Source organism: Eleginops maclovinus, chromosome 4, assembly GCF_036324505.1.
Source record: "Eleginops maclovinus isolate JMC-PN-2008 ecotype Puerto Natales chromosome 4, JC_Emac_rtc_rv5, whole genome shotgun sequence".
NCBI classification, from domain to species: domain Eukaryota; kingdom Metazoa; phylum Chordata; class Actinopteri; order Perciformes; family Eleginopidae; genus Eleginops; species Eleginops maclovinus.
The window spans coordinates 36237851-36251374 of record NC_086352.1 but is presented as its reverse complement, the minus strand read 5'-3'; the positions used below and the strand labels follow the sequence as shown (position 1 = coordinate 36251374).

Genomic DNA, 13524 nt, shown 5'->3' with positions numbered 1-13524 from the left:
TGTATAGATATGGCCCTACAATATTGTCAGGCTTCTGAACTGGACCCAAGAGCCGACACTGGGAAATGCAGATGGTGGGATGGTAAGTGGTTTTATTCAACAAAAGGTAGGCTGAGGTAAGTTGTAAGGAGGCAGTGAACAGGTTGTCAGATTCCCCTACAAAACACAGACAGCTGGTGTTAGAAAATACAGCAGGTTGGCAGGCAGGCAAAACGCAAAAAGGCAAACGGACTAGTACAGACTAGCAAAATGCTAGTTTGCAAAGCTGAAAGCTTGGCACACAACAAACCATGTATGGCAACGATCCGGCAGAGACTGGCTGTTGCGGCAGGCTTACATACTGGAGCTGGCTTGATTGCTAGGCAGGTGTGCTGATTGTTGATTAGGACCAGGTGAGTGGAAGCTGGATGGAAGACAGGAGGGGGAAAGGGGGAAAACAGAAAAAAAAGAAAAAAAAACACGCCAAGCACCCATCATTCATACTGACAGCAGAAAAATAAACAAAAAACACATATACATGAGTCAAAAGTGAGGACCCATGACAAATATATGGTTGAAATATAGTATAATATTAAGACCTTTAATATGTTGATTATCCCGCTATATCATGAAACGGTTCAAATAGAGCAAATCACAAATCGCAGGGGTAAAAGCAACAGGATTTGCCCCTTGGATTTCAGAATACTGCAGAAAATCATCTCTCTGGCAAACAGGTTTCATGATACTGAAACTTCTGTTTCAGTATCACGAAACTGTTCTGAACATGTGTTCACTGGGTGGAAAAACTCTCAAACATTATCTGTTTAACAGATTGTTTAAGTGCAGGAGAAGACATTCAGATTAGATTCCTTGTTATTGTCCTTGTTTTGAGAAAATATTGACAATGAAATGCAGTGAGCATCTAACCAGGAGTGTAAATAAAGCAGAGATGTTGAGAGTTAGTTATTGTATTATCAATATACTTATGACAGACATGAACAAGTTCAAGTCTTTACACAATGAACAGTATGGGTATAAACACTATGAACAGTAGTAGAGAAATAGAATACGCTACAGAGCTGGGATAAATATAGACAGTATAATGTAGACATTATAGACAGAATAAATACAAAAACACTAGAGACTGTTATTGAGAATTAAGATCGTTTATTAAAAAACGTAGCAATACTGCAATAAAAAAAGTTCATTGAAAGCCTTGCAATTATTTTTTTCAAGTATACTAAAGTTATTGTTGGCAGATTTTACGGCGTGTTCATCATTTTAAATAAAAGGTCACTGAATACTTCAGTTTATTATTGGATAATTGTTAATAATGCATTATTATGTAAGTACAGTTTGTCAGTTTACCAGTATATAGTATACTATAATTATTTCCTATCCTTGCTCTTTCTCTATTAAACATTTTGCCTTTATCTCGTTTCTCTCCAGGTTCCCTCCTCACATCAGAGATCATTCTGCTTGTCACTGTAATAATTTCCGTTTAACAACACTTAACACTGCCTGGAAAAACAGCATCTTTATCCACACAGGATGTAATGTGTGTGGGTGGGTGTGTGTGGGTAGGTGTGGGTTAGCTCAGCAGCAGTGTGTGAAAGGTGGAGACAGGGGAGATATTTCTCTCAGACAGACTCCAACTTTACCATATGGAGCCCATTACACCCATTTATGAATGTTCTACATCAGCCACACACACACACACACCAATATAAACACAAACAGACTTGCTGGATAGCACCAAAGCGACAACATAAAAGGAACACATGTCCAATAATAAATAAAGAGCGTCAACATTTGCCCCTGCAGTCTGCTCAGTGTGTGTGAGTTCAGGAGTGTGAGCATGTCTTTGTGTGTATAGTGTGTGTCCTAAAGGCCTGTCAGATGGAGTCTTCATATCTGTGTTTTGTCCCATGCTGTGTTTTGTCAGTGCTATTGAACCCTTATCAGCTCACTGGCACCAAGTTTTACACAGACAGACAGACAGACAGACAGACAGACAGACAGACAGAGTTTTTCATATCATAATGTGTTTCTGGGTATTAGCCAAATGCTTAAAGTGTTTGCATTTGTGTTTGTGTTCGTGCAAACAGCACCGTCCAAGCTTTCTGTCACATGTCAGGAATAAGAGCACATCGCCATTGAAATTGCAGAGCTGTTGACCTCATGGGCTCATCTCAACATGCTATTCCCAGAGCCTACTGCAAGATGTCTTTACTAAGCTCTCAGCAGCTGCCTAAAAGGACATCAGCTGACATCTCAAAATCTCAGCAAAATGACCCGAGCATTGGAGAGGTGGGGCATGCTGGTAAGCAGAATAGTGTCAACCATGCCAATAAAGGGAAGCATCCAGATGTGTCAGTGTTGCTGAAAGAGTTGGGAAAGCTCAAGATAAAACACTGTGTTGTCTAGATTGAGCAAGCCACCAAACCAAACACTTCGACAGCAAATGGTAGGCCTACTCCCTCAAGAGCTTTATGTTTTAGAAGTCCTTGAATTTTACATTTGTATTGGTTGGTAGAGGTGTCAGTCATAATAGCGAACAAATCAGAGTTCAGTGTTCTAACCTACCGGGTTTGAGAAGACGGGGGACTTATGTCGGAGAAGCGCGAAAAGAAGGGAGAGGCAAAGCACGGAGAAGTTGAGAACGTGGGAAAACGTCTTTATTTATTTTGGGGTTACCAATGTTAAAATAAGATAGAAGTACTGTTGTGTGTTCGAGTGCCTGGGAGAAAAGCGTGGAACCCATTTGGTGACAAACTCACAAGACAATGCAAAACTGAGAGACTGTATGCTAACTGTAGCAAAGGCTAAGTTAGCCTTATGTTTAGCTGCGTTGTCCGGAGTCCGGGTTTGTTGTTTTAGTAGTTGAACAGTATAGACGTAATCTTAAGAGACTCGTGTGCCTGCCTGCTGCAGGTTGACAGAAGAAGGACACCGGGCCAACAGGAGGACTACGCGGGATTGTTTCATCGGGGAGATACGTCTATGGATCGGCCGTGTGGAGGGAATATGTGCTCCATCTAGCACACCAACAAAATCCCGGGTACTTTTATTTCTTTTGTGTTGAACCGAGTCGTGGAATATGTGTTGTTGTTATTAAGTTGGCATGTTATTAAAGTAAAGTGTACACATTGACAATCATTTCAGGTAGGCCTACAGTTCGGGTATTTCTGTTAGTGGAATATTTATCTGATGGTAATCAGAGTGGGGGCTCTACAGCTGATATTTGGAGTTGCATGGGAGATTTATTATGCTGCAGTATGTCTACGGTCTATCGCCGTGCTACCTGAGGGCTTTTAGGGACCAAAGTGAGAACCCTAGATAGGAGAGTTTATAGTAGATCCCACCACAGCTCCTCCCATGCTCGTAGTGCTGTCCTGAGCTAAGTGGTTGGGAGGGCTACATGTACATTTGTGTATGGATGATTTAGTTTTTTGGGGGGTTATGCAGCGTGAATGCTAATGTGTGTTCCTATGCATTTATATTTAAAATAATCTATAAAATACAAAATATTGCAGCTGTGAGTGAGTGGATAAATTCTCAAATTAATGTTTTATTTGTTACTATCAGAGATATGTCTTGGTTATTCAACCGATTGTTGTGACAATTGTATTCTCATTTTAAGATGATTTCATTTGTATTTTATTTTTCATGGTATTTTATGTTGTTTTAGAAACAGAATTGTAATGACATGCAGTCAGCGTTGCGTTCCCAGAGGAGAGATGTGCATGAGATCAACCTGGCTTGTGAAGTTGCTTGCTGTAATGATATTTCATGTTTCACACAGAGAATACATTCCCCCAGCTGGCAAAGTCAGCAGTTGTCCACTCTCCTTCAACCATTCAAACACAACGCAGAGTTTGGTTGCAGGGTCAGGCCAGACTGGCTACAGCAGCATTGAAATGTATAGATATGCATTAACATAAAGTTGTGTGTTGCTATGTCTTTGTTGTTGTTGAATTTGTTGCTTTGTTTTCTCAGTCTGACAAGAATGAGGCAGGAGAGGTGTCTGTGAGGGCAAGCTGCTTCAGGTCAATGAGGGAAAATTAGAGACCTCACAACGTGAGTGTAGGAGAATGAGAGCAGGTTCAAAGTAATAATGTTAAAAGTCTCTGCTTTCTGGGAATGAAAATGTTATTTGCCAGTATATTACAGTCTGGAGAATAGATAGTGACTATACTGTTTGGACCTACAGCCTACTGCTGTAACTCGTATTTTACTGAATATGACATGGTACACCATCTAAGTTCAGTGTATAGTAGACATATGGGACACAGATCAAGATTGCCAGAGAGTAGAGACAGTAGGGTGGCCAGCCTTTGACATTGTACACAGTGAGGCTAAAACATATCACTAGCTACAGTATAATTCCATTAATACATTTTTATTTCAGTAATATCACAGCCACTCTATATTTACCTGAACCTCGAAACACATCAGGTTACATTATCAATCCATATCAATGTCTTTTACAGGTTGTTCTCAAAGACTGTAAACCTGTGGAGCTGTGGGCCAATCAATGCTCATGTGTGGCAGGGCTTGCACTACGCAATCATATTGCAGCATTGCTTTACCAGACCTCACATTACAGCCAGCAGGCAGCCACGGCTGCCCCCCCACACTCACAGCTGCACAGGATCGAAGCAGCTGTGGCACAGACCCAGAACCCAGGTGATGTTTCCAACAGTACCACAGTTATCACATTATGTCATGTAAGTCTTGTTCCTTGTTTAAATTTCAATAAGGCTGAACATACATTATCCTTTCATATGACAATATGTGACCATATGAACTAAACTAAACTTTACACAACGTAAATAAATTCTAATACAACATTCGTTTACAGGGCTTTAAGCGTGGTCCAACGAATGAGATGGTGGTGTTATGAGCTAGGCCCAAAGAGAGAAGATTGGCCGAAGGGATCAGTTAATTTGTAGGAACGGGTCCCCCAAAAACTTGTCCACATACCACTGCACCACCACGACCATCCTTACCCCTTGATGACTACTGTCTGGGTCCATCAGAGTGTTATTTTGTGTTAACCTATCATCAACAGCTGCACATGAATTCTCTAGCAACATCAGAGGTCATGGCGCGCCAAATTGAGAAAAGCAAGAGAGCAAAGCACACTGAAGGAATGGCATCTACTAAGAAAGCGTGTGACTTCCTCTAGATTCAGGTAACTGTAAACTTTGTGACGTGACAGTCAGCACATTTAGTTTTTCTTGTCATTTAAAAACTCCAGTTGTTTGTATATGTATTGCTTATTTCTAGAGAGGTTTGCCATGTGAGAGGATAGTCCTCGGCACAGAGCCTGGCACTGAGGATTTTGCGGCCAGGCTATCAGAGTGGAGAAATTAAGAGGGGCCTTCAGATGGAGCCCAAAGCAGTAGAATAATACTGATGTGTTAAGGAGGTAAATCCCTACCCTTGTGGTTTTATCATCCACCCCGATGCACCTTGGCTTGGCTCATCACCAGATGGGTTGGTATATGACCCTTAAGCTGAACCTGTGTTTGGAATGCTAGAAGTGAAGTGCCTAAATGTGAGAAGCTGTGTAGAATGGGCCTACCTTAGGGTCTCTGATGGAGTGTTACAGCTCAAGCAGTCACACATACTACTGGCAGGTACAGGGCCAACTGTACTGGTTTGAAGTGGTGTGATTTTGTTGTTACGCCGAAGACGACATCTTCATTCAAAGAATACCCAGAGATGGGGGAGTCATAAGAACAATCAAACAGAAAGTTGACTACTTTCACTGTTATCTAGCAATTTTTTTGGGCTTGAAAATGTCCATTATTAACCCTATACTTCACACTGAGGTACCTTTTTCTGTCACTTTCACACTTTCAGCAAATAAACTTAAGTTTGTTTAACTGTCAAGCTGCTCTTCTTTATGGGTCCCAAAAACATTGTGTATTTCATTGTGGTCATTACAAACAGCAGTTATGCAATACTGTTTTTTAAGTACTAATGACTTATAACCTCAAAACACACACACTGAGTAACACTTATAGGACAATATGAAATTTAATAAATTATTGTTGACATGTACATGACATAACATAACAATTTCTATACATTTTAGAAAGTGAAGAAACATAAGGGCGACAATTGTAAATGTGAACAATACATATTATTTGTAATGTTTGGTATGCACCGTGTCTTACTTGACTTAAGCCCTCTGCTCCTCTAGGGAACAGGCCATTGACAAAATGTCCTCCACCTCAGTCGGCTGTTCTTTTGAGATCTCCCCAGTTGAGCCCACTCCCAGACTGACTGGACACCTTTTCTCCAGCTGTTCTTGGGGCGGCTTCTTCTCCTTTTCCCTTTTTGTGGGTTCCATTTCAGGGCTTGTCGGGTGATGTGTGGGGCAGGTTTTCAGGAGGGTGTGTCCAATCCAGTTCCACTTTCTGTTTGAATTTGTAAGTCAATGGGATCCTGGCATGTTCTTTTCCACAGGTCCACATTGTATGGATTTGTAAAGATGAACAATAAAACCTGAACCAAAACATGTTTGAACTGATTGGAGATTGAACTGATTGAAATAACTATTAAAGACTAAATGCTAAGCTCTCCACCTTCATCCTGACACCTCTACTTAGACCAGGCTGTCACAAGTGGACCACGCTGGTAGTTTAACAGGAGGCATGCGATGACATACAGCTGGTTAATGTTCCCAAACATATTAAGAGGGATAACTGTCGAAAAATGTGTGCACTTTCAGATATGAGAAATATTTTTAAAGTGTTCTTACATTTGCTGTATATTCCACAACATAATATAGAATAGGCCATTACTGTGAAATGAATGACTGCTTATGGTTACGTGATAAAATCACACAAATAAATTGTATTAACATACCATGGCAGCACTTTGCTTTGCAGAGTCACCCTCTCCGGTTCTTGCTCTGGTGACTCGAACCATAAATTACAGCGAAGGTTCAATGAGCTGCCAGAACCGCATTAGGTGGTCATAATACGAAGACCTGAAAATAGAAATGTCATGCATATATTTCTTACATTAGCAGACATTTTGGGATGTGAATTTTATGTCAAATTTGAGTTTTACAGAAATGATTTAACGTTATTGGATTGAAGACAAAGTAAAAAGCCTGAACTTTACTTCAGCGTCTGATATTTGTTGAAGCTGTTAGCTGTCTGTCAAGTTGGGCTAAGGGACACACAATAAGGACAGGACAAGAAATACTATATTAAGGCCATTAAAAAGGTAGCTCTACATACTGAGGTATATCTTGTAGCGATGTTTGTGAAGATGAGGAATAAGTCTCCGGAGACACCAGCTTGTATATAATAAGGTGTATTACAAACAGCATAGTATCATAAACCAACACGGGCAATACGAAGTTCCCAGAGCCAATTGTGGAAGTCCCCGGAACGTTCTTTGTACATGCCGTTTATAGGAGAAAATGTGTGTGCGTGTCCAAAGTGTGTGTGTTCACATGAGGTGATCAATAACAATGTGTGCCCCACTAAAGTGACATGTGTCCGTTCATATGGGCCCCCTGACGTATTCCAGATGTTGTTATGCACTCTCCTGTTACCCAACATTCTTCTTACCCAATCTATGACCTCAGAGAGTACCTAACTTTGTCAGGGTTGCCGCGGGGTAGTGAAAGGTAGTAAAAGGTAGTAAATGAAATTAGGCCGAATTAAGGCCGGTAAAAAGTAGTGAAAAGTAGTAAACGTCATCTGACGAGGTAGTAAATTTTCGAACACCAATCCAGCTGGGCGTATGATTTTTTCTATTTGTGTAATTTACGTGCAGGCCTATCTCCTTAAATTACTAAACTTGCGTGGATTTATTTTCATGTTGCAAGTAGCAGGGCCGCGGGAAGTAATTTTGAGCAGGGGGTGCTGAAGTTCGCCAAGCCACACCCCCCTTAGTTATTGTTGCTAAGTCCAACAAAATTTTCGCGGCTATTCAATGATGTCACATGTACCTCGCGCACTCCCTCAATCATTTTAGGTACGATACAGGGATATATTGAGGCGCATGAAGGACCCGACTTGGCCACCGGGCGAACCGATGAAGAGCGTACGGACATTGAAGACATGCTGGCCGTGGTTAGAGGATATCCTGTAGTGACTGCAGCCCGCCCTGGTCCGGTGGCTGATGACTGAGAAATCTGGAGGGACTCTAAGACACTAAATGCCTCAAGCAATGGGTCTTTCCTTATATAACCTACAGTATTATTCCGATCTTGTTCGAGTTTCTTATTCTTGTTATCTGTTCTACAACAAACTTAGTTAAGACTAACTTCCAATTACGCTACTTCATTTACTACCAATATTAACGGAGATAATCCAATATAAACATATTGATTTAAAAAAAAAAAAAATCATTTTAGGTACCCGGCTAGCTTGCTGTCAAACCTCTTCGCGAGTTCGCCAGTTAAGACATGGGCAAATGCAAATTTTCGGACCTCTGGCTGGAGGAATCGTTGTTTAAAGAATGGCTTAGGCCAGTAGTTGGCAACAGCCAAGAGGCTTATTGCAACGTCTGCAAGAAGACGATAAGCATTACCTGGATGGGGGTGAAGGCGGTGAAATCGCACATGCTATCAAGTAGCCACCAAGCTAGGATGCGTGGACGTAACGCTCAGCTACCGCTGTCACTGTTTTACACTGGCACAACGGCTACATCGACGCCCTCAACCTCAACTGCTCCTTCAACCTCCACTGCTCCCTCAACCTCGCTTGCTCTCCCCCTGCAATACCCTGCCAGTAGTCCTACCACCAGCAACAGGTGCACGACAGACGGTCAGAAGCAGACGCTAGGCACTACCACCTCTACCTTGCAGGCTGAGGTACTGTGGTGTTTAGATGTAGCAATGAAACACCACTCGTTCAACTCGAACGAAGGCATAGGAGAGCTGTTCAGAAATATGTTCCCGGACTCCGAAATCGCCAAATCCTTCGCTTTGGGCAAGGATAAAACCGGGTACATAATAAAATTTGGCATCGCACCCTATTTTAAGAGGCAACTGGTTGAGGCCATAAATAATGCCGGACCGTACGTCCTTATGTTCGATGAGAGCCTCAATCAATCGTCAAAGAAAAAACAAATGGACATACACATTCGTTTTTTGGAGGATGGTTGTGTACGCTCGAGGTATTTTGGCTCACAATTCCTGGGACATGGGAGAGCTGACGATCTGTTGCAGCACATCAAAGTAAGTTTATTTTCCTATTATACTTATTGGTTACATAGGGGAGATTGTTTGCACATTTTCATGGATTTTTGATAATTGTATTTATTTAGCTTACTGTTGAATTTCTGTAATATAATATTGTAAAATGTATGCAATTAAAAAGATGTATCAGCCAACAAAGCTTAGGGTGACCAGACGTCACAAGACTGTAGGTCAAAGTGTTAGCCGTTATGCTTAAATTCGTTCGTTCGTTCGTAAATTCAATCTGACGCTCTGAAAAATAGAATCGCGCTCTGAGTTTGAAAAAGACGAGCGTTCTTCTGGTTTCAGAGTGTGCTCGGAGTGGCAATTTACGAACGCACCCTTAATCTGAAGGTTGAGCATGGCTCTGATAAAGCCAAACCTATATTATAGGGATTTAGTTTATTATAGTGAGCCACATTTGGAGAACCAATGATCTAACTTTGACAAAGCAGTCCTTGACATAGGCCTAATATCTATCACTGTGAAATGTATCCCAAGACCTGACTCATGTTTTACTTTAGGATAATAAAGCTAAATGTTTGATTTGAAGCATATACAGTATTACCTTCTGATGTGTATTGAATGTGGTTTACTTAAGCAATACATTCTGTGTGACAATTCACAGGAATGTGTTGCAAAACTCAACATGAGGCAGCTTCTCTCAGTAGGAATGGATGGCCCAAATGTAAATTTCAAACTCCTGGATCTCCTTCAAAAGGAACATGCTGAGCTGCATGGAGGTGCTCAAGTCCTGATGGTTGGGAGCTGTGGACTCCATACCCTCCACAATGCCATGAAGGCAGGCTTTACAGGCTGGCAAATTGACAAACTCCTGCGCGCTCTCCATTACCTCTTCCACAACGTTCCTGCCCGGAGAGAGGACTACACCAACATCACCGGGTCGTCCTGCTTTCCCCTCTCTTTCTGCGGCCACAGATGGGTGGAAAATGTGCCGGTTGCAGAGAGAGTCCTGGAAGTTTGGACCATGATTCAGAAGTTTGTCAATGCTGTTGAGGATAAGAAGGTCACAAAACCAAACACGGCCTCTTATGATGCCATCCTGGCAGCACAAGGGGATCCACTCTTAATCCCAAAGCTTCAATTCTTCCTCGCCATTGCGAGAAGTTTTAACCCATTTCTCAAGAAGTACCAAACAGACGAGCCAGTGTTGCCTTTTTTGGCAGAAGATTTAACTGAGCTCCTGTTGGTAAGTATCACTGTAAAGATTTTGATTCATTAATTTGAATGTAAACCTATATTAATGTATATGAATGTCTGGGTAACTATCTTCTTGTTGTTGTTGTCATCATCAGAGTTTACTGCGGCGGTTCATCAAAAGGGAACTCCTACAGGACCAAACCCCCCTGCAGCTGATTAAATTGGACATCTCTGAGGAGAAGAACTGGGTCTCCCTCAAAAGGGTAGATATAGGCTTGGGGGCTGAATCTGCCATCAAGGTAATTTTATTGTTGTTTATTTGTTTTGCGGGGTGAATTTGTGAATTATGATGCTTGCACAAATCAACTAGCAAATACAATTTGTTCAGTATTAATATTATCATCACAATAAGTTATGTAAACATTTCCTTTCAAAGAAAGCATTGACATGAATGTTCCTTAATGTTCCTTAATAGGCACTCCTGGGCAAACCAGGATCAAAGATAGGTGAACTCTCTGTACTCCACCTCAGAAAAGAGTGTTTGCAGGGTCTGATTAAGATCGTAAAGAAACTGCAGGAGAAATCGCCATTGAAATTCCCCATAGTTAGGCAGATCACCTGTTTGGATCCCACAAGGATGGCCAGGGATCCAGAGTGGTGCATCCTAGAGATGAAGTCATTAGTGCAGGCTTTCATCCAGGGGCAGCAGCTGGCAGGTGGCATTGCAGCTGGTAAGAACATATTTTATAGGGACAGTAGAAGTGGATAAGTTATTCAAATTGATTAAGGTCTTGTGCGTGGAATCTCTTTTGTGGTTTTCTGCTTTTTTACTGTGACAGGTGTGAAAGTGTCTTGCTTTTACAAAATTAAACTTTATGCTCTCATAGCTCTCTATATCAGGGGTTCTCAACCTTTTGCAAGTTGAGCCCCCCTTTCAAAGGTTAGAATATTGTCCCCCCCCCACCAACCTTGATGTCAATGCATGATTTCAAGCACTCAAATTATTCTACTTTTCTTTTCTTTTTTGATAGCCACATCCAGTGTTCTTGTGAGTTATGTGATTTTACTCTATCTGTTTGATGTAGAAGGTGTTTTGGCACCTTGCAAGCAGATTCAGCTAAACAAGTCACCGACGCGCAATTGTATCAATTTGTAATTTAGACAAGACCTCCGTGCCCCCAGGTTGAGAACCACTGCTACAGATACTATTATGTGTATCTACGATGTACTGTATGTACTTTTGTCGAATGGATGGTGAAGCAGTTGACTGGAATGTGTTAATGAAATTAATATATCTTAATTTTCGTATCAATGTTGCAGGTGATGTCATCATTCAGCAATTCACATCCTTTCTCTCGGTCGTGGGCAGAGAAGAATAATTTGTTTCCTTCCAACCCCTGAGGCAGCGTCTGGATGTCTTTCTCCACTCCAAACTCTGCACGTCCCACCCTGACCTGCTAAAGTTCTGCCAAAGTGCTCTCCTCCTGTCCCATGGACAAGCCACAGTGGAGAGAGGCTTCTCAGTAAATAAGGAGGTAGAAACGTGCAACCTCCGTGATGAATCTCTCGAAGCCCTCAGATTAATCTGCGATAAGGTAATTGTCTGTGGCGGCGTTCTGAAAGTTCCTCTGACCAAGGAGCTCCTGGCCTCTGCTGCTTCATCGAGGTCACAATACAGGCTATACCTTGATAGTGAGCGGAAAAAAAGGAGAATGCCACACAGGAGCTGAAGAGGAAAGCAGCAGAGAAAGAGCTGGAGGACCTCCGGAACCGGCGGCAGGTACTCCACAGTGTGTGCCATTCACTCCAAAATGACGCCGACAAATATGCAGAGATGGCCGAGGGAAAGGCAGGAACAAAGATGGCTGAGCTCATCACAAAATCAAACACTTTTCGGAGAAGACACAGGGAAAAAAAAGCAGAACTTCTCCAAGTGGATAAAATGATTGAAGAAAAGGCCACACCGTTGAGGCACTTGTGACCCTGCTGGCTAACTGTTGTTTAAGTTCTCTCTCTCTCTCTCTCGGACAGTTTTTGCGTCCAGTTGAAGTTAAAGTTATTTCTTTGTTAATAAGATATTGTAATTACAGTGAAAGTTGCACTTTATTATTATCTAGTTTATTCTTTTTTTTCAAGGCCCTAATTTAACCACTTGAAATTAGTTTTTGTTATGCAATTGTTACTTTTTGACATTTTGAGTAAAAACTATGGACCAAGGCCTGTTGTGTCATCTTGATTAATCCAACTCCTATGGTAGAGTTCCTTCTTACTTAAATGTAGCTCACTAGCTTGCTCAAACAAACAGACACTCACATACACCTACAGAGTCTCTCGCTCTCTCTCTCTATGTGTGTGTGTGTGTGTGTGTGTGTGTGTGTGTGTGTGTGTGTGTGTGTGTGTGTGTGTGTGTGTGTTGGCCAGTTTTTGTGTCCAGTGGTGGAAGTTATAATTACCCTGTTAAATTGTGATGAAATATGTTATTAATTCGTTTTGGAAAGATATTTCATTACTTTACGCTTCACTTTACTTCACACTTTACGCTGCTACAGTTGCAGCTTGAAGTCGTGCTGGTAGTAAAAAAAAAATTGAAGGTAGTAAAAGAGGTAGTAAAAGGTAGTAAATTCAACTTAAGAATCTCTGTATATACCCTGTTTGTATATGAACCGATTTAATACACCACAATACCTTGTGTAGAAACGGATGTCCCTGCCAAATGTCATGATCCTTGTTTCGTATCTGTCATGTCCTTGTGTTGTGTGTTTTATTTTGAAATGTTTTCCCACTTCTGTCATGTTGAGCTTCACTTCCTGTCTGCGTGTCCCTCCTGTGCCTGATTGCATCATTGTGTTCACCTGTTGCCCCTGTGTTTCTCCTCCCCCTTCCAGCTGTCTCTCGTCTTGAGATTACCCATGTGTATTTAGTCCCTGTTTCCCTTTTGTCTGTTGCTCGGTCGTCGTCATTTCTTCCCTGATCCCTTCCATGTTACCTGCCTGTTCCTGTTGCCCTTCATGTCTGAAGATAAGTGTTTTTCAAGTCCTGTGTTCCCCTTGCTTCGTGTTGCCGTCAACAGCTTTTTGTTTGGACCCTTACCTGCTTCCCCTTGATTTACTGCACTTGGGTTCTGTTTCCCCAACCCTGACAGAATGACCGAACCAGAATGGACCCAGCAG

At 41.8% G+C, this 13524-nt stretch overlaps 1 protein-coding gene across 2 annotated transcripts; it reads left to right on the top strand.

The window, feature by feature from the left end:
* Positions 1–7621: 7621 nt before the first annotated feature.
* On the top strand, positions 7622–12571 carry LOC134862564 (uncharacterized). Of its 2 annotated transcripts, XM_063880561.1 has the most exons (5): positions 7622–9193; positions 9822–10403; positions 10510–10653; positions 10830–11085; positions 11675–12571. In XM_063880561.1, exons 1-5 carry the CDS (start codon positions 8420–8422, stop codon positions 11731–11733), a joined length of 1815 nt encoding a protein of 604 aa, XP_063736631.1. In that variant the 5' UTR covers positions 7622–8419; the 3' UTR covers positions 11734–12571. The 2 variants fall into 2 exon arrangements, with proteins under 2 accessions (XP_063736631.1, XP_063736632.1); XM_063880562.1 differs by lacking the exon at positions 10830–11085.
* Positions 12572–13524: the final 953 nt, after the last annotated feature.